At 38.4% G+C, this 21,216-nt stretch overlaps 1 protein-coding gene across 8 annotated transcripts in view; it reads right to left on the reverse strand.

Annotated features, from left to right (window-relative positions):
• LOC123982769 (calcium-activated potassium channel subunit alpha-1) overlaps window positions 1-21,216 on the reverse strand; it is a 107,979-nt gene that overhangs the window by 15,451 nt on the left and 71,312 nt on the right. For 3 of the 8 annotated variants that reach the window (XM_046068598.1, XM_046068599.1, XM_046068600.1), the window contains exons 10-20: window positions 18,440-18,550; window positions 18,191-18,296; window positions 17,991-18,073; window positions 17,150-17,219; window positions 16,737-16,892; window positions 16,373-16,482; window positions 15,627-15,695; window positions 15,039-15,125; window positions 14,126-14,202; window positions 11,927-12,100; window positions 5,740-5,833 (exon numbers count right to left, since the gene is read on the reverse strand). In XM_046068598.1, coding sequence (XP_045924554.1) covers window positions 5,740-5,833; window positions 11,927-12,100; window positions 14,126-14,202; window positions 15,039-15,125; window positions 15,627-15,695; window positions 16,373-16,482; window positions 16,737-16,892; window positions 17,150-17,219; window positions 17,991-18,073; window positions 18,191-18,296; window positions 18,440-18,550 — 1,137 coding nt within the window. Of the gene's footprint in view, window positions 1-5,739; window positions 5,834-9,246; window positions 9,280-11,926; window positions 12,101-14,125; window positions 14,203-15,038; window positions 15,126-15,626; window positions 15,696-16,372; window positions 16,483-16,736; window positions 16,893-17,149; window positions 17,220-17,990; window positions 18,074-18,190; window positions 18,297-18,439; window positions 18,551-21,216 lie in introns of all 8 variants that reach the window. The other 5 variants (XM_046068602.1, XM_046068603.1, XM_046068604.1 and 2 more) reach the window with 3 other exon arrangements.

Genomic DNA, 21,216 nt, shown 5'->3' on the forward strand with positions numbered 1-21,216 from the left:
GACCTGATTTCCTCGGGCAGGCTGTTCCAGAGCCTCGGGGCCCTGACTGCAAACGCTCTGTCCCCTTTAGTTTTCAGTCGAGACTCTGGAACAGACAACAGACCTCTGCCCGAGGATCTCAAGGTGCGTGCTGGTGTGTATGGGACAGTTCAGAAATATAACAAGGCGAGAGGCCATGAAGAGCTTTAAAAGTGATCAATAGAATTTTAAAGTCCATTCTAAAACACACTGGGAGCCAGTGTAATGAAGCTAAAATAGGAGTAATGTGGTCATATTTCTTTGTTCTGGTTAAAAGCCTGGCAGCTGAGTTCTGGACAGTCTGGAGTCGATCAATAGATTTTTGGGTTAAACAGGTGAAAAGGCTGTTGCAATAATCCAGGCGTGATGAGATGAAGGCGTGTAAAATGGTCTCGGTGTCCTTAAAAGTTAACATAGATCGAATTTTTGCTATATTTCTAAGTTGATAAAAACATGATTGAACAAGCTTTGTGGTGTGCTGCTCGAAATTTAAATTACTATCAAACTAAACACCAAGGTTCTTTGCCACAGGCTTAATGTGATTTACTAGGGAACCAGCAGATGGCAGTATTTGTTTTGCCATCTGCTGGGACCCGATGACCAGGATTTCTGTTTTGTCTGAGTTCAGCTGGAGGAAATTACTTGACATCCATTTTTTTAACTTCACAAAGGCAGTTGTTAAGTGAACTCATTCCAGGGTCTGTGGATCTGACGGGCAAGTATATTTGTGTGTCATCAGCATAAATATGAAAAGAAATACCATGTTTATGGATAATATGTCCAAGGGGAAGCAGATACAAGGAAAACAAAATGGGTCCTAAGACCGACCCCTGAGGCACACCATATTTAACTGGACAGAACGAAGAGACATAGTTGTTTACAGACACGCAAAACTTCCTATTTGACAGGTAGGATGAAAACCATTCTAGGGCAGTACCAGAGATCCCCACCCAGTGCCTCAGTCTGTCTAACATGATGTTGTGATCAATGGTGTCAAAAGCAGCGCTAAGGTCCAGAAGTACCAGGACTGAGCACATACCTTCATCAGCAGACATTAAAAGGTCATTGGTGACTTTAAGCAGGGCAGTCTCAGTGCTGTGGTACTTCCTGAAACCAGATTGAAACTTTTCAAATATGTTGTTATTTTCCAGTACAGTGAGCAGCTGTTTGGACACAATTCTTTCTAGAATCTTTGCAATAAAAGGCAGTTTTATTGCCAATAATTCATCAGCTGTTTTGTCGCAGGAAGGACACATTTCTGTCCACGTAACAAAGCCATAACAGAGCGCTGGAGAAGAACTACATGAAATTACAATCCAACTACATATTTTTCTACCAGCGCAGTAAAAGTTTAGCTGGCTGATGCTTCCATGCTCTATGCTAATGTTACCGTTTTATTGCCAATTACTGATCAGCTGATTGCTAACGTAACCGGCAAAGCCAACCTACAGGCTGGAGAATAAGTAGGCGACATGAAATTAATCCAACACCACTGACAGGGGAAACACCTCTCTTCTTCTCTCTGTGATTATGGCCAGCTTCATTCGTTTTCATTTGCATTGCTAAAGTCTGACAAACTTAAGTTAATTACCTGTCCAGCAGAAAACAGAAAACTTCAGCTGCTCTTTGAAAACATCTGTCCCACATTATAGCCTTCCATCTGGGAATTTCCACATCCATGATTTCTGCCGTCAGCTGTTTGTATCTGTCCTGACTCCTCTGGCTTCATGGTATAAAGATCCACAGGCTGTCGGCTCTCGTGCTAAATAACACGTGTGCTCGTTCATTTGTCCAAATGTCACTTCTCTTCTTACTTCTAATAAACCAGTGACTCAGAGACTGTTTATTATAATTATTTTTATTCCCTCTTCTTCTTTGTACGTTTTCAATGTAGTGACGGGCCTCTACACTACACTATTATACAAGCAGAAGAAGAACGCCGTGATGACGAAACGGGCTCTGTAGCGCTGTTTGTCCGTTGTTGGCTACTGTAGAAACATGACAACACAATACAGCGACCTCCACAGCAGGGGGTGCCCGTGGTTATGTAGAAATAAATGTCTCATTCTAAGGTAATAAAAACATAATGGTTCATTATGTAAGGTCTTTATACACCAATTTTAAATTACAGTTTGCTCAGAATCATTAAACTGGATACCAAATTGTAAGTTTCCAATTCACCTGCTCTGTATGTCTTATGACTTTTGGAGGAAACTCACACTGAGAAAAGGAGAACATAGAAATTCCTAACCAGCCGATTCGGTCGAACACCATCTGCTACAGTGGCAACTATGCTATCTATGGGGGCCATGTGTTGCCCAACACAATTCTCTTTGCCCTAAATGGACTTTGTCAGATTCAGATCAGAGTTGAAGATGTTATCTTCTGAGACTCAGACAGAAGCCTTCTGTCTCTGTCCAAAACCTTTTAAATACTTAAAAGTCTTCTCCCCTTAAGAAGAGCATCTCTTTAAAACATATGAGTACTTTAAAAGAATGCTACTTTAAGTAACATGTTAAGTATGCATGAAAGTGTCAGCTGAAACTACCATCCCTCGGGCTCCGAGAGACTGGAGCCAAAAAAGCCTGCCTTGGGCTTATTTACCCTCAAGGCAAGACCTGGATTGATTCAAGAATGGGAGCAGCTGGAGAAGGAAATGTCTTTTCTGACATGTTCTACCTCTCAGAATCTCATCTGTCAAAGCAATTCTAATTTGAAAGGACACAGTGTGTGCACATTCAATTCTGAGTAAAAATATGTAAAATATTATTTTAGTTTCTTTCTAGCAGTATTTCTGAAAAACTCAGACTTAGTTTATATTGTGATTAATAGTCTGTAAAATGTAAGGAAGTTGTGAAAATAACCCATTAAAATTTCTCAGAGCTCAAGGTGGCGTCTTCAATTTGCTTGTTTTGTCCAAACAACAGTCCAACCAGCGAATGTTTCACATTTGTGCTTGACAAATGATGTTGTAAATCAATAAATTCAGCTCTATGTATCTATGACAAGCATCTTCCATAACTCTTGTTGTACTCTATATCATCGGCTTCTGCTTGAGTCTGAAATGCAAGTTCTAATAAGAGTGAAAGCATTTAGTGGTTTTACACCTTGGCTAAATATTTCATCAGAAGTCGAATGTTTCACCACTCACTCAGTGGAGCCGCTGTCACTTCAGTTTGTCCTTGTGGAGATGACTGGTGAGGCAGAGCTCTGCCAGGATAGCTATCGCTCACTGTCAACCATGACGGCCTGTCACTATCCCGCACTGCCAATTGCCTCAGCAGTCCTGTAGCAGACACGACGTGTATGTCACGGCGCGGCCCAATGTGACCGAACACGTTGTGACATCCCACAATTAGATGCGTCTTATGACCCATCAAGGAGCCTGTGGAAATGGTGTTAATTTCAGGGAGGTCGTCATCACTAAGTTCCGACAGGACGTGTTAGTTTGCTGATACATCTGGAAACAGGAGACAGTTATGCTTCCACAGCTGATCGCTTTCTTCTTTTGTGCGATTCGTTTCATTACACAGAGCGGAGGCGTCTGTGAGTGTCACTTCTGTAAGCACACTTCTAAACATTCAAAATGATCAGCAGCATAATTCACTACTTTAGTAGTAAGATGACACGTTTGACAAGACTTCACACGTCATGACCGCAAAACATAAAGCCAGGTGTCTTCTAGAGGAGTGTAATGACAGCTGAGAGAGACAGAAAGTAGAAGCTAAACATGCATATTATGTAAATTTTCTATTTCAGCATCACTGCACTAGCTTACTCTAACACCGCACAAGCAGCAATGGCAGGCAAAGTCTTTGAAAATCTTCCCCATCATGCAAACTGACAAAGGCTTGCTCTTGAAAACCCACAGCCAATCTGTTGATCATTACTTATTTACAAAGGCCTTGAGGCCGCAGGTCCTGTAAAAACACATTTGATATAGTATACACCAAGATGTTTTTTTGTCTGCTTGTTGCAATGAAGTATCCCTTAGGCTACCGCAGCGGATCCCTCTCCAGCATGTAGGCAGCAGGCACACTGAATGAAGTAACGCATCCACCTTGATAGTATTAGCATGGCAAGTAGATTGATTGGTTTGGTGGGCTGATATTTAGCTGATGGCTATGGCATTAGAAAAGGCTGGTTTTGTTACCCAGGAGTCTGAAAATCACCTGGAGCGTTTCAACTCTGACACCTCTTTGAACCAAATCAAACAATCAAACATGGGCAAACGCCCACCTGAAAAAACAGAGGCCATAGATCAAAGGAAAATGCTAAATTATGCATATAAACACTCCTCTTAGATATAATAAAAGTCATTTTATGACTACTTTACTATATTTGCTGATCTGTATTGAATAATTGTGTTAAACAATTCAGACATTTGTGGATTTCATGGCTAAATGTCAAATTATTAGCAGCCATATTAGCAATGGGAACATCTGTCAGTTTTAATTATATTTCAACTGTACAGTTCCACTTTGTATACGTCAGGTTGCAAACCTCTTGCCTGCTTCCTTATAACATGGCATTTAATGACAATGACTATTACTATTGCGATCCTTGTAATGGCTTCTTGTTAAATAACAGCATTATCTCCAGTCAAAATCAATAAGTACCAATTTAATTTTATAGGACAAGATAAAAGCAAGGTAGCATTTGAATTTTCCTTTTATTGTGATGATACATATCATCTGTGGCCTTACGTGCTGAATAGAGCTCAGAGGGATCCGACAATAGATGAATAGCCTTGGGCAATCTATCCTTTAGAGCCTCTCTGACTGGCTGGTGCTGACATTAGTGCCCGGCCTGTTTAAGAGCTGTATGCGAGTGTCACTTTGGACCACGTGGTAGAGAGCCCTCTGCAAGTCTGATATGTTTGCAATAAAAACACATAAACATTTTCTTTAAGATGTTTCCATAATATATATTGTTGAGCCTGACCAATACTGTATTTTTGAGGTTGATACCAATATTAATATTTGAGAGTAAAAAATCCGGAAACAATATGCCAGCAGGTATGTTTTTTATATAAACACCATTTTGATTTAACAATAGATCAAATGTATAACGTCAAAGGGCTCCTGTAGTCGTGAACCCACAGAGACTTATTACTTCACTCTGCAGATCCCCTCAGGTCTATGCAGCATTTTAGCATCTTTGAGCTCATTGTTTTGGTTCACGATCAACCTTTTTCCTGCCATAGCACCTATTATCAGCAAAAATTGTCTGATAATAGTTAATTTGATTATAAGCCAACTGTATGTTACCTGCACAGCACCAAACGGCAGACAGACAAAGATGACTAGCTGGTGAACATAGTGGAGTATTTAACAACTAAAGATATATATTTCCCTCAGGAGATGGTGTAGACCTAAAACAGAGCTAAAATGAGAGTGAATATTGGACTTACATTTGTTCGGGGTACAGAAACAGGACTCTAAATGAATGCTAATGTTGCTCCATGTGTGGTGGATGTACAAAGATATAAACAACTGGTTGTTAAGAGATTTGTCATACCAGCTTTATAAGATATATAACAGTGTTGTTTACAGCTTGTTGTGCTGCCCCCAAGTAGCCAAAAAAAATCAGTTGATGCAGGTAAAAATTTGGGGATTAAGAATTTTAAGAATGTACTGAGTGGCAAGATTACAAAAATGAATTGTATGTTAACTCAACACAAAATAAAATGAAGCAGAAGTGTCATCTTTGTTGTCCTACCTCATTATCTTGGGTGAGGAGTTTGGAGAATTCCTCATGTTTCCATTTCGTTGCTTTTTTTTAGGCGATAATGCCAGCTGTTGGTCCTCTTCAACTGCAACAAAAGGCAATGGCATCAGCGAGCGAATTATCAAGATCATCTCCCAAAAATCCATTAATCAGTGACAGCAAAAGAACAACACAGCACAATTTGAGGTCAGTGAATTCAAAGTGATAATACAGTTACAGAGACATAAAGTGGAAAGAGCGGTTGGGTGAACAAGATGGAGTGGCGACGACACTTTAACTAGTGTACAACGGAAAACAGTCCAATGTTTGCATGATGACGACAGGGTACATTAGCACACGATTTACATGATTGTGTATGAAGATGCAAACATGCAATAGTGCCATCATCAACCATCATGCCAATTGCTGCAATCTCATCTGTGAGGTTTTATTCACCACTCTCTAACTTGAAGAATTGCTGTAATCCACATGTCAACAAGTTCATAATTCAAATAATGTAGTACCACAAACACATCAAGGGGTATTAGGATACTTATTTTGAATCCCTTGTTTGTTTTTTCCCATCAGACCTAGATTGGGAAAGCTTCTCTTTTGGCTATGTTAATCACTCACATTCTCTTTTAATTAAGGTAATAACTTGTAAACATAAAGCATCCAACATTATAAATAAGGCTCCTTTTTTGCCAATAGTGAATCCAGTCTGGATTGCTGGTCTTTCTTCATCTTGGGAGTGACGCCCTTGGCTCATATAATTAGCTTGGTCCTCATGCCAGAGTGATTTATGTACAGCTGAGATGCCCCTTGGACATTGTCTTTATCGCTACACAAAAATGCACAGAGCTTTTCATAGGGAACGAATTACAAGTTTTACCCTGGGGTAAAGTAATCAGGCAAATATTTTCACAAGCTAATATCGGTGTTGAATAACACCATGGCAGTTGCTGGTAAAATAAACACAAGCAACAAGAAATGTGTTTTTGCTAATCACATTTTAACAGCCATTGTTAACAGTGGGAATAGCTTGTTACAGGTCAAGGAAAATACGCTTGAGTATCTTTTAATGATGCTTCAAGCTCTCAACAGGAGATTTTATTTAGCAAAGAAACTAAAAGAGCTTTCATCAAAACCAATAAATCTCAAAGATCATGCTCCTCTGCAGATGAACACAAACACTGCTAACATGTCTAAGAGTGACACCATAATGGAAAATGCTATGGTACAGGGGGGCTTCCATTGAAGAGGGATGCTCCAACACACTGGCCCTTCACATCTTGCTTGGCCTGTTCAATATTTAATGTTTCACAGCTGACAGCTGCACACACTGGGTCATTAGTAAGGAATGCTACACATGCAACCGCTCCAGCCTGGCAAGCACATGCTTTGGTTGTGCTGTTGTTGAGTACAGGCCTGGCAAATACGCCAAGGGGAGGGGGGAGGGGGAGGGGGGAGGGGGGGGGGGGGGGGGGGGGGGGGGGGGGGGGGGGGGGGGCCTTACAGTGCCTGTGACTGAGTGTGGAGTTATTGGAGTGACTGGGGTGGTATCTGTATTTCACCGGAAGGCTACGTGCCCGCTGGAGCCGGGTGACCTCTTCTGCCACCCCTGGTAGCCGCCCCACCTGGCCTAGGACCCCAGAGCCCATGAGGCTCAGTCTCAGAGCAGAGGGCTCAGCGGACGGCAGCAGGCTTCCCTTGCGGTTGTTTACCAGCGGGACAGACACAGCAGCAACTCTGCTACGGGGCCCTCTACAGGCCTCGCTGGCTGAGTTGTGGTTCAGTTTAGCTGATGTGTATTGATAAGTTGACGACTGGATTAGGGGCCCATCATCTACTGCTAAATGAAGAGGAGTCAAAATCAGGATTGTACAATGCAGGTTAATGCATTCTTTGCTTTGCTTAAAGTGCCAGTTCACCCAAATTATGAAACCTTACCTCTAGTGGTATCTAGCCAGATTGATAGCTTTGATTTTTTTATTTGTGGTTTTGAGGTAGTTGTCTGAGATTTCTGCTTCCATCCCAATACAATGGAGGTGGATAAAATTGAATTTGTGGTTCTCACAACACTGAAGAATTACATTTGAAACACTCAACAGTGTGTCTTAGAAGAAACAATTACTCAGGATAATCCTTAGGCCTTATAGTCTACCAAACTACTTTCTATTGAAGAAATAGCCACTATGAAGACTGTTCATAGTATGTTCTGTAGATCAGAGTAACTGTGAAAATACTTTTTTGATGCTGTGAGCACCAAGAACACAATTCAGTTCACCTCCAGTGTGTTGGGTGATGGCAGACATTTCAAAACATGGGTGCGTAAGTTATGGAACACTTTGTTTGGGGTTTCGGTGAACTAACCCTTTAATTCTTAAGATGAACCAAGAGATAGGATTTGATTTAAACTGACTTCAATAAGACCTGCAGTGTGTATGTTAATAAAACATATTGTGACTCTTATCATAATTAAACCATAATCACTGGTTTTGGGGGGTAATTCCTTCTGGCACAAGAATGCTAATAGCTGAATAATTAAAAAACTCATTTTTATTAAACACCACTTAACCACTTGGTATAGTCACCACTGAAATGTTGGATATGACATTCACTTTGATATTTATAATAAACATAAATTAATAAATATGCTTTCAGGTGTTCCAGCAATTGTTATGCCATGGAGGTGACAATGTGAATTAACAACTAGTAGCTGCTTTATGCAGTTTATCCCTGATGAGGGAGGAATGAATCAGTATCCACTTGACTATTTGAAATGTGAAAGGTTACAGCTCCACTGGTGTTATAATATAGGTAAAACTGGTAAGAAGATAACATGATAAAATAGACAAAAGGAAGCAGAGGAAAAGTGTTCCCTTTAAAAAAAAAAATAGCTAGGAGCTAAAGTATAGAGATGATTATTTCAACAGTCAGCTGTCTAGCAGATTAGCCTCCCTGCTCCAGACCTCCACTATTCATCTGCCCCATGTCAAACATGCAGTGCACTTCTCCAGGACAACATGTTATGGCAGATTTGCTGCCTATCACAGATCCTGTTTAAGTCGATGGTCCACATGGTTCACACTACTTTTAATGGCTAGATGAAAACTGAGAAAATCTTAGACTAACTCTTAAGTATTAGAATTTTTTATGCCTCCTGTCTGTTCTTATAGTTTATCTCCATAATAAATTCTTGCATACATTTACTTTAAATTTTTATATGTATTTTCAGCAGTACACTGGGTTTAGTTATCCCCACACACAGTGAAGCGGTAGCACCATCTACTGCTGAGCTGTAACTGATCCCCAACACAAACCACTCAGAAACTATTTACTAACGCTTTGCATATAAAATATAATGATGGATGATGATAGACTGGACAGAGCGATGAGCAGCGAACAGTGAAATACAGTAGGTTAGAGACAGTACATGTGGTGATAACTGAGAATGCACAAGAGCAAGGGTTAGGAGAAAAAAAAGACAAAGGAGAGAGAATGGAAATCAAAACTTACTTGATTTGATATATCCATTATAGCTATTTTTAGCTGAGAAAAATGCAGAGACAGATGAGAGGTTACAGGGAAGAACAGGTTGTAATGAAAGCAAATTATAAATGACAACTGGGAATTGAAAGCTGAGAGATTTCTCTTTAAGGCACTTTAATAAAAGAGCAATGCCTTGAAGACAACATGGATTAAGCAATGAGAAATAAAACACTGGTCAGTTAGGAACATGATTTCAGTAAGCTTAACAGTGGATCATTGGCAGTGTTTGTAGGCAGTCACCTGCTGAACATAAACAGTCATGTTTGGGGTGTTACAGTTGGCCCTTATTTGGGGAATTGCAAGTCAAAAGACGTCTAGATGTTTGGTTAAAAATGATTAAAAGTAATAGATTTTTAACCAAATTGATTTGATAAATAAATTAATTTTGATACATTTTCTAAAGCCCAAGCTGATGTCTTTAAATAGCTTGTTTTATCTGATAAACAATTCAAACCCCCAAATGATTTATTTTCATATTGGACAAAAAACAAAAAAACAAACAGCAAATCATCAGAATTGAGAAGCTGAAACTGGAAATGTTTTGTATTTTTGATTGAAAAAATTAATGGATTATCAAAATAGTTGAAGATTCTGTTGATTAACTAATTGAGCTAATTGTTTGAGCTCTATCAAGGTTACATCTGTAAACTGTTGTTTACGCAGCATTAAATTACTACAGCACACATTGAAAAGGCTTTTTAACCTTGACGTCTACAGAGGGAAACCAAATTTAGCCTGGTTTTAACTTGTCTTTATGTTTTTGTTAACATGAAAACCATCTATGCTTACTATGTAGACCTGCATTAACATTTAGTCAGGATGTATGCATATAACAAGGCTTACAATAAGCGACAATACTGTCTGGGTTCTTGTTCTAAACCCTATTATGTTTATTTTTCTCTCCTTTTTCCAAAAAGCTGTTTCCCATTCCTCTGCACTGCCTGACACAACCTGCCCAGATTCATGGAACTTTCTGTGAGTCACTTTTTGGAAACCGTTGAGTCCCACACATGCTCATTAGTACCTTATTTCAACCCCTTGCTTATAATAAAGGTCATGCATTGAGCTTAAGGCAGGACAGTGACAGCAATGTTCAAACAGGGACCTTGCTGGTCCTGGCATCTGTCGCCTGCAATCGGAGGGCGCAAGCAGAGTCAGAGGACTAACAGGCTAGCATCTGTCCCACAACGAGAGAGGAGGAGAGGGGCGGGGGCACTCAGCTGCCTGGTGGTTAGGAACTGTCAGGCTGAGTTTCATGACAACCGGTAGCACTCCAAAAATGAAAATGCAAACATAATTTCCATGTCAGGCCGTATAAGGCCTCGCTCTGTGCGTCTCCCGCACCGTGTCGACAGCAACTCCGGAGCTCTGCTTGAGCTTAGCTAGCCAGGCAATGCTCACAGCACACAACCCTGGAAGACATGTTGAGGGGTAGAAAATGCCCAGAGACATTCAACTACACGCAGAATGGTCTTTGATCAAGAAACATTCACTAAAACTATATGGCAGTCCACAATGTTTTCCAGCAAATTGTATCAACGCTCGGCACACTCAAACACATTCTTCATGCCTTCTGCGATACATGAGTACAATTTAACATGCCCTCTGGTTTTAAAGGGGAATCACACTTGAATTAAGAATTCATATGCAGCTCAATTCAGTTCAGGTCTATTCACTGAAATCCAATACGATCCAGCACTATTCTATTGTCTTTTATTCCTCTTGCAATCCAATCCAGTTCTCTGGTTCATTTTATTGTAGAATTCAATCAATATCATGAGACTCAATCATTCAGACCCAGAGCTTCTCCGTTTGCAATAAATGAGGCACTGTGTATGTACTGAATATGTTTTGGATATTTTGCCCCCAGTGGTTGTTCAAGCTTTTGATCTTAATTTAATAAAACCAGTACATTAACCTCAATATGTACTGCTACCCTCAGAAAATCCCCTGAGGTGCACTCAAAACTGCCTTTTTTAAATTAATTGTCAGTGACAAAAAGTGATGTTTATACGTATAAACATTTAAAATCCTATCCTGTTCACCCATTTCTGGAGGGTACAGTTGTGAAATATTTGGATTCAGCTAATGTTATTTAGGTTATTCTTGAAATTATGAAATTGCCCTCTCCAGTGACATCATTATAGCACTTGTACTCTCCTATCAACACAAATAATTTGAAGAAATGCATGCAAATTATCCTTCAGGATTCCCAAGTTTGAGTGTGCATCAGGAGATTTGTGGCGGGGATGCGCAGCTGTACATTTTTCATGGCTTCAGCTTTAATTTCTTGTAAATATGTTGGCAAGGTCACTGGAGGGGGTCAGCATACTATTTTTTCAGCGGAGAATTAGTTTTCACATTCTGCAAAAATTTTGCATTAGTGACCGTTTCATCTCATTTAAACTACAGGTCAATTTGAAGTCACATTCTCTGACAAAACACCAGCAAAACAGTATACTGGCATGCGTCACAACACTTAAAAGTCACCTCCATAAGTAGCAACATAGGCACAGCAACATCTATATCCACGACAGTAACGACACAGCTGCTAAAGCTAGACAGCACACAAGCTAAAGACACACTGCACAGTTAACACAGTGCATGTTACAAACACTGAAGAGCACATGTCATGGCGACAACTTACAGGCACGTAAAGTGGCTGAGCAATCATTAACAGAGACAGCAGAGAGTGGGATGTCGCGTTGAGGGGAGTCCATGTTACAACGCACATTAACTGGCATGCAAGAGCAGTCCCGCTCTGAGCGGCCGCAATCAAAACAACATGCCAGTCTGATTTTCTTGTAGGCGGCCGTCTTGGCTATAGTCACAGGTTCAGACGAGAGGAGAGGAAGAGCAGGTTAATGTTGAGGGTCGTTCTGGAGGAAGAGTGGACAAAAGCAAGACAGGGCACAGAGGAAGGCTGCTGCTGGGATGCACAAGATAAACTTGACAGAGTACAAATGTCAGATTAGGAATTGCGATTTTGTTTCCCCACTTTTTGTGGTTTATTCAGTGTGGATAATTGGGACTAATGGGGGATATATTATGAGGTCCTTAAGTTACATGGTTTGGGGGTAAAAACATGACATAGAAGGGAAGAGTGGGGGCACGACATGAACTTTTTCAGCAGCAGATGTGACAATAATTCCCATAAGTTCCCGCTTGACTTCCTGACTTCATCCCTACCCATCACCTCAACATGGCCCCTACAAGCTAACTGTATATCCACTAAGTGATTAGACACGAAAAGTTCTAATTTCTTAAATATTTGTACTGGCTTTTTTATTCTAGCAGACAATTCTAGGTCAATATGACAGAAAAGTCTCAACAAAAAAAGGATAAAAAACAACAACCACAAGTGCAAAATAGTATGACCTTAGTAAATTACATCATTTGGGGGTATGTGTTAAATGATTTATTTCTTTTATCAAAACAGTTAAAACGAGAAATGTTCCTCATTTCTCATTGTGGTGGCTTTCTAGCTGTGCTCTTCTCGCAGGGATGTAGTGTTTGTCAAAGGACTGCGGGGACATCTGGTGGTCATCTGGAGTATTATTGACTTAAGCAGGCATGAATAAAATACTGACACTGTCCTAATAATACTTTGATGACGCTGCAATAACTTTTTTTAGTATTAAATTTTCAAATGAAAGAATAAATGAGATTAGGTATTGCATGCTCAACTTTTTATCCTTGCCTCTCTAGGTCTTGATCGAAATAGTAACAGCATAATTTATAAGTTTGTTGCTCATTTTTGTTAAATGTTTTCCTCGATTTGAACATGCACATGACAACGGGGGGGATCCAGGCAGCATCAACCATTGTTCATGCAACATTTACAGTACATTCAAACAGGTTGCTTCAATCGGATGTAGCAGGCTGTGTTTTCGGAGGGAAATAAATCCACATTACTCACAATATATCACTATAAAGTGAATTTTTAAGGAAAGTGTGTCAAGTTCCCAAGCAGCAGGAAGAGAATACATCAGATGTTAAGATTAGCTGTTTGCTGTGATGGTTAAAACAAAACAAACTATATTTAATCCATGTGAAAGAGCAACAAAGTGGCACATGTTTTTTTTTAAAGCCTAGAAACACACAAATCATCCAGGTACCTGAGGTGTTAACAGTCTCTCTGAATGCCTGTTTACTTCACAAAATTATCAGTGAGCTGTAACAGCCAAGACAGCTATTATACAAAAGAAAACATAGCACACATCCACACAGGCAAACAGACAAAATGCACTTTGTCAGATTTTTCACTTCTCTGAGTGTCTATAATAGGAGGGAATCACAATTAAAAGAGAACATGGTATAAATGCTGAATAAATCTCTCTATTCTCTGATCTTGTCCATAAGTGGTCTTTACCTGAGCAACCCACAAAGAAAAAATAAAGAGTATTTCACTCAAATTACAAAAAAGAAAAAAACAATCTCAGGGGAGAATATCTTAAAATGATACCCATAAAAACAAAATTATATGCATGAATAGATAGCAGTGGAAAGCTTTTGTAAATTTGGGTGAAGTGACCCATAATGAGGGCGGGCATTTATATCACACAGAGGCTCAAACATGTAGCATTACAAGGGAAATTTGGAGTGCACCTGTTTTGGTCAAGGAGAGAAATCCAACGACCCTTCTTAAAGCACAAGTTACAAGGTTTCATGAAGTGAATAATTAATGCAGGAACTAAGTGGTTTGGACACTTGGCTATGTAGGTCATGTAAATAAACCCTCTCACCGATAGACTGATGTTAACTCAGTGCTGTTTTACTCTAGTCTGTGAAGAAATGTTAATGAAGTCAAATAAAGTTAACCAATGCTTTTTATGAAGTAACTTACATTTCTTGCATCCACATTTCTTTATCCTTTTGGGATCAGTAATGTCATCATGGCAGGCTTTACAGTAAAACAGTGCCCTATGGACAAAAAAGATGAATCCCATGTAAGCAGACTCCAACATGCTGAAATAAAGTGTTTTACAGGCATTTTATCTTCTCTATGTCTGCAACAAGTAGTTTCAGTGTGCATGCAATCACTCTGGAAAATAAACTTTTAATAAACGTATTTGATGTTTGCAGAAAAACTGTTGAAATGTAGGCACAGGAATGCATTTCATCACAAAGAATCAGGTTGATTAAACAAATATAATCCCTGGTTTTCAAAAACAAGTCAGGCAAGCATTTTAGGCATTATCAAAGTGTGTCAAAACTTGGCTGAGCATTTCTTTGGAAGCCTAGTATTAACGTTAAATAATGTTTTGACCAATCATTAGGCCCTGCAGTCGGTTTCAGGCTGTGCTGTCATTAATCTACTGAGCCCTCTGACTGGTGCCCTAACATACCTAAAATCTGTCTTTGAATTTTACCCTAGTCCAAGCAAACAGGAGATACTAGCTAACACCTAACACCATTATCTCACAACTTGTTAGCTAACAAAAACCAGCTAATAGTATGTTAAGCTATCTAACATGTTGCATACACTGGTAGCATGCAGCCTATCCCCAATAAAGGAAAAAACAGTTATACAGGCCTCCTATGAATTCTTTACATTCTGATGAAATGTGGACACGTTACTTTTGCCCTTTCCCCTGCATTTCATAATTCAATTGAAAGAATATGGATGAAGACATTAGAAAGAATAAAGTATGACATTATGGTTAATACAAAAGAACAGGAAAACAGCATGACAGAGCCTCCATCAGGGTAGAGACTTTACTTTTAGACATCATTTAACCTAAGGTGCCATTCATTACCTCTTTACTTCTTTGGCATCGCTGGCAATGAAGAAGCCCAAGGTCCCCTCCTGCATTTTCACGTGGTTTCCAGGGTTTATCAGCGTGCTGTGATGATTTAGAGACCAAAGATGTCACAGCGGAAAGTTATATCACAGAATTTGCAAGGCTTTGCACTAATAACTGGCAGTGGCACATGATGGCAAGATTACTTTTCGCAACTCATTTGGCAGGAAGCCCTCTGTTTATTAAATTAAGTTGATGAAAGCAGATAGCAGTGACACTTAAAATGGTATAAAATGCATTAGTGCATTGGACAAACCACTAAAATAAAGCTTTAGCTGTGCTTAAAGAGACCAACTGCCAACTTCCCCATTAATTTGTCAGGATGTTATCAGAAACGTCTGTGATGTCGGTGAACAAACCAATTTAGACACCAATTTAGCACATTTTGTAAGTGCCTTGTGTTTGCAGTCAAACAGAGAAGCTGATTCAAAGTAGCTTCATCACTGAAAGCAAATACCGACAGCAAACACACCTGCATATTTAAGATTTTGCAGAAATGAATTTTAATGACTTCAAAAATCCAGTGTGAACACATCCACTTACCTGCTTTCCCTTATATCAGACTTGTACTCTATAGCTATCAGTAGTAGCTTTAGCTTCACATAGCAGAGTCTGCAAAAGAGAATAACAATATAATTAGACCTCTTGCACGCTAAATATTTGTAGTTTCCTGAAAATCATCTTAGATTTAAGTACCACCTTTTTCTACTGAGGTCAGATTCATATTTTTGTGGCTGAGACCCTGTTTCTCCGAGGTAATGTAGACTTATTTTTTGGTATCATCTTAGCTTCTTTGAGCCTTCAATTAACAGTTCCAGTAGTTAAAAAATGTATTGCTGTTATAATATTCAAACATGGATATTCAAGGATTTTGTAGAGAAATGACTCATGAATGTATGGTGTGGAGAAGATTGTGTATTTCTTTTTAAATCCCATTATCTCGAGGTCACAATTATCAATTATAACAGTTATTATGGTGATTATCATGTGATTTTTTTTGCTTAAGATAACCTGCTACCTCAACAAAATTACTTATTTTTTCTGACATAATGAGAGAAAATTTCAAGATTGTAAGATAATTAAGATGAATAAAATTATGACCGCTTACAGCTTCCGTAGTAACCTGTAGTTTTGAGGTTAAAACATTATTATACTTCCACAATGCTGTTTGCATATGTTCAGTTTCTTACTACTGACTACAGACTTAATTCTTGCACCTAGGAGACACAAACCCAAAAGTAGCAAAGAAGAAAAGAAAAGATAAAAAGCCAATATTTCAGTGTACTTACTCGCAAATAACAGGGAAGGACAAGCCCACAAAGGCACTTGACAGGTACTCCGTGTACATCTCATTGGCTACTCCTTCAAGGTAATACTTCTGCCACGTGTCTTCCTCAATCTACAACAAAGATTTAACAACAACAGTTATCTCATAGTGCTTACAGTTCACAATCACAAAATACAGAAAGCTTGTTCCATTACAAAAAGAACTGAACACAAAAAACAAAAGTTCATCCCCGCCCCATCGCCAGATGCTGCACATGGGCCTCATCTGGGATAATCATTATTATTTATTCCAACTATGTTTAAGGCCAACTTTACTTTTGTACTTAATCCAGTGAGCACAGATGGATGAATCTAAGATGTGGCTACCTTGATGAAGGATCTCATGGAAAAAAGGTTGGCCAACATGGTGGAGAGGCCCTGAGCCAGGCAGCTCTGGGCGATGAAACCGAGCTTCAGCTCCGCAAGACAAATGGCGTCATCTCCCTCCTTCCAGGTCCAGCTTGGGATGTTCAAAAGGTGGGCCTAAAGGGAAAAGCTGCATGGTAACTTTACAGAACTACAAACTATCAGTAAACATTTATTTACAACATGTTTCTAAGATGTTAAAAACCTAGACAGTCAAAGCTTATACAATATATATTAATGCATAATATCAGTTCAAACTAATCCAAACACAAGCATCCACATCAAAATGACAAAACGCATACATACAAAACATCTAATTAATGACTCCAAGAAACTTTGTAGTTAATGATGCAAGTAAAAGTACTTATACCAACCTTATTGTGGTACTGCAACATTTGAGTGATTATTCTGATCTTTGGATGGTAGTTTTTGATAGATATTACCCTGATGTATGATAAAAAGGACAAAGCAAAATCAGACCACTGAAAACTTTTCCTCTGTCAGTTCTACTTTTTCCGGGAATGTTTATATCATTCATAAACTTAAAAACTCTGTACAGCTCTAAGGAAAAATTTTCACATTGTATATTTTTAACACAGTTTACAGCTGGGTGGCAGTTTACATTTGTGGCCAGAAATTTAAAGCTAAAAACAAAACAGATGGGTGTAACATATTCATGTTTCCTCTCTTCTTGAGTTCTTTATTATTCTCCAAAAGGGAAAGTGAGCACTAGCAGTTTGTTCATGCTGAGAGTCTGTCTGCTTTCAGTGAGAGCCACCTCCGACAAGCTCGCTCACACTCAATTTAAGTCCAGGAAGAAGTGGGAACTGATTTCGAACACATTATTACATGTTAAATAATTTATAGAGTATACTGATTAATGATATTTCTGCAGCACATTTAAACTTCTTTTAAGCACTTTTAAATGCAATTGTCCATTTAGCTTTTGTGTTTTATTTATATAACAGTACAACATTGAAAGAAATTTTTCTCTCAGGTTGTTGTTCTTGTGATTATTTGCTTCCTCAAAACAGATAGTTCCCACATCAATTCTGAAAGCCTTTGTACTCTCACGCATTAACCACTTGACAATCCCTGAAACGTTTACTAATTTCAGTTCTTCCACTCCAAAAATATGTATGTTTCTCAGAAGCTACACAACAACAGAACATTAATTAGAAAAAAGAAAAAAAGAAAGAAGCTGCATTGGTTTACCTCATGATGTTTGATGCATCCTCAGCATCAGGGTCCGCACAGTATTTGTTGGCTAAGATCAAACAAGCATCAGCTGATTCAATCTGGAAATAAAATCACACACAGCAGATAACATTATCCAACTGACAGTAACAGACTTTATAGACACAAAAACAGCACAGTTCTGAGCCACAGAGGAAGAAGTATTATCTGTCAGTTACCTTGACTCTGGCCAGGTCGTGTGGGTTTAGGACAGACCCTTGGTAAAACTCTACCTGGGTGAAGTGTCGTTTGAACAAGGCTTCCAGCTCAAGATTAGGGGAAATACTGAGAGAAGGAAGAGAAACCTTTAAATATGTGGGGGAACACTATTTCTAATCTCCTGAAGAGATGAAGAGTTTTTTTCTTGAGCAAAGAAATTTGACGTATCTTCAGGGACACAAGTGAAAAAAATAATGTTTTGTACTTACTTATGGAGAAAAACAATTTCTACATTGACATCGTCCCTGTCCTTGTGTAGGAAGTCTTTTAGAAAGTTGGACACACTCTCAAGTGTTATATGACCACAGACCACGATGTGCCTAGAAAACGAGGTGCAGAATAACAATGAAACTGAAATATATTCGGACTAAACAAAGCACACACATACAAATTGTTGTTGTTTCATCTTCACCTTTGTCCTGGGATCTAAAGGTAAATCTGAGATAAGAGAGATGTAATGGACTTGAAAAGTAATCAGTACTGTATTTAGGTGATTGATTTGAAATGTGGAAATGAAAACTATGTTAGGGAAGGATGTTTGATGTTCCTGTCGTGACGAGTGAGGACTGAATGAGTAGGTCAGAGAGCACTGTGGATTTTAGTATCAGATTATAAAGGATCAGAGTTTACTTAGATGGAGATTATGAAATCAGAGCACAGTCTATCTCGATTAACACATATCACAGATCCTTTATAAAACAGTTTAGATTTATTCATATATGTCTATATTCAAATTTATTTAGAAATTATTTAGAAAATAATTTCTAATGTTTACTCTTTTTACATTTTGTCTGGAAATGCTGCTGCTCAAGAGGAACCACAGCTGGAAATGCCATAATTATTTGTGGCTTTAATGTACAATAAATGCACCAGTATTTTTGTTTGCAACACTTGTTCCGTTAATTTGTGAAGGAAAACAGTTAAGAGGATGTTTTATCGATGACAGCAATTATACTAAAGAAAACAAGAAGACAAAGAAGAAGACAGAGGGTAAGAGAAAAATAATGATGCTTATAATTCTACTCAGCTGCAACAATATTAACATTAAAAATAAAAAGTGCATTCATATTTAAAAGTGGGGAGCCGAAACCAAGTACTGTATTTATACAGGGATAAAAACTGCAGACACAGATTTTTAAAAATTCTGTTTTGGCTACTGGTGCAATGTAGCTGCTTCTGAACCTGATAAAATTGTAAAGCCACTGTTGATCAGATGTTTGTGTGAATGAGTCTAACAATACAAAAACACAAACAAGCTGACCGTTAGTTTCAGCTCCTAGTCCATCTCATATAAATAAATACGATGTTGATAAATGTTCAATTCACCTATAATAAACAAAAATTACACATAATAATACATTTAAAATAATTGTACAACATACACACAAATTACTTCAAAAGCTGTAATTGTAGGTTTTCTACAAAACTAACCAACAAAAGAAGCAAAGATTTGGTTTAAGAACATTTCAAACCAACTTTACTTCTCCAAAACAAAGTTAATGAACACCAAAAGTACCAAAAGCATGCTACAAGAACCCATATTTTGTTAAGAGGCATCCGGTAGAATCTCACTATCTGTAGAAACAGAGCTTGGGACACAAAAGTGTATATGTTAAAGGAACAGTTTGACATTTTGGGAAATACACTTTTGTGTAGAGAGAAGATCCCTCTCTCATGTCTGTGTGTTATGTATGGAGCTGGAGCCAGGAGGTGATTAGCTTAGCTTAGCAGAGGGAAACAGCTAGCCTGGTTCTGTTCAAAGACAAAAAACATGCATACTAGCACCTCAAAGCTCACTAATTAACAGGTTTCTGGTTTTTTTTAATCCATACATAAACAGAAATGTACAAACAAGGTGTGTGTTAAGCTACAGCTAAGCTGACAAAGCTAAGCGCCTCCTAATGTAGCTTCATATTTATCGTACAGACATGGGAGAGGTATCAATCTTATGATCTAACTTTCAGCAAGTAATTAAATAAGCGTATTTCCTAAAATGTCAAATTATTCCTATAAATTCAAAATTTTATTTAGTCCTGAGGGTGTAGGTCAGACTGAAGATAAAGGCCAAGAATATTTAAAAGCAAAGCGTGAAAAAAAGACAAGCATTGCAAGACAAGTTTTTCCAGAACGTAAAAACAAAATTCCAAAAACCAGCATGAAGCAAGCAGTGGTATACAAGATTGGAGTTTGATAATTTCTTCAATAGTGAACTTTGTACTGTAAGCTTGAGTTTATACTATTGTCATGGCATTATTGCTCTGTTTAAATATAATTATTTGATACTCCAGTATGAAAAAACACTTTGAGCATGAACATACATACATGAACTGATTCAACTCTATAGGAACTCCATTCTGTACAGAGTTGATGAGTGAGAAGTACTAGCAGGGCTGTATATCAATCATTATTTTCCTTTGATCAGATATTTTCTATATTTTATTTTATGTTGTTTAAGCAATTTGTCTGGTATACAAATGTGAGTTTGGCTGGGTACGCAGGGAGATGGGTTAACAAAAATAAACTGTGTGAATGACTGAAACCACTAGATTTACAAACACACATTTGGCACAAATGTACATTGACAATAAGCAGCCTAATTACAGATAAGATCACAAAACATGTAGGATTTTCGCTCCATGTATAATGGTAAAGGTAGAATAAACTGTGATATACCTGTGAACTGGGGGTGGGGGTGTCTATTTCTGAAATAAAGTTTTTTAATGTATTTATTTAACCAGGATATGTATGTACCTTATAGTTCAACTTAATACACTCAGGGGTTTTATAGCTACAACCTTAATTGGTCTGGTATGACCAGCAGCTTATAGCGGCTGATGTTAGCTAACAATGGCCAACTTTAGATAGATATTGCTGTTTAATTGACGTTACTGTGTCAGTTTGCTGACTTTTTTCTACTAGTGCTACTGTTACACAGTGTTTTACACATTAACTATAATCATGTAATTGTCACTTGTGGCCACATCAG

The sequence above is a fragment of the Micropterus dolomieu genome, linkage group LG14, assembly GCF_021292245.1.
Source record: "Micropterus dolomieu isolate WLL.071019.BEF.003 ecotype Adirondacks linkage group LG14, ASM2129224v1, whole genome shotgun sequence".
In the NCBI taxonomy this organism is placed as follows: Eukaryota; Metazoa; Chordata; class Actinopteri; order Centrarchiformes; family Centrarchidae; genus Micropterus; species Micropterus dolomieu.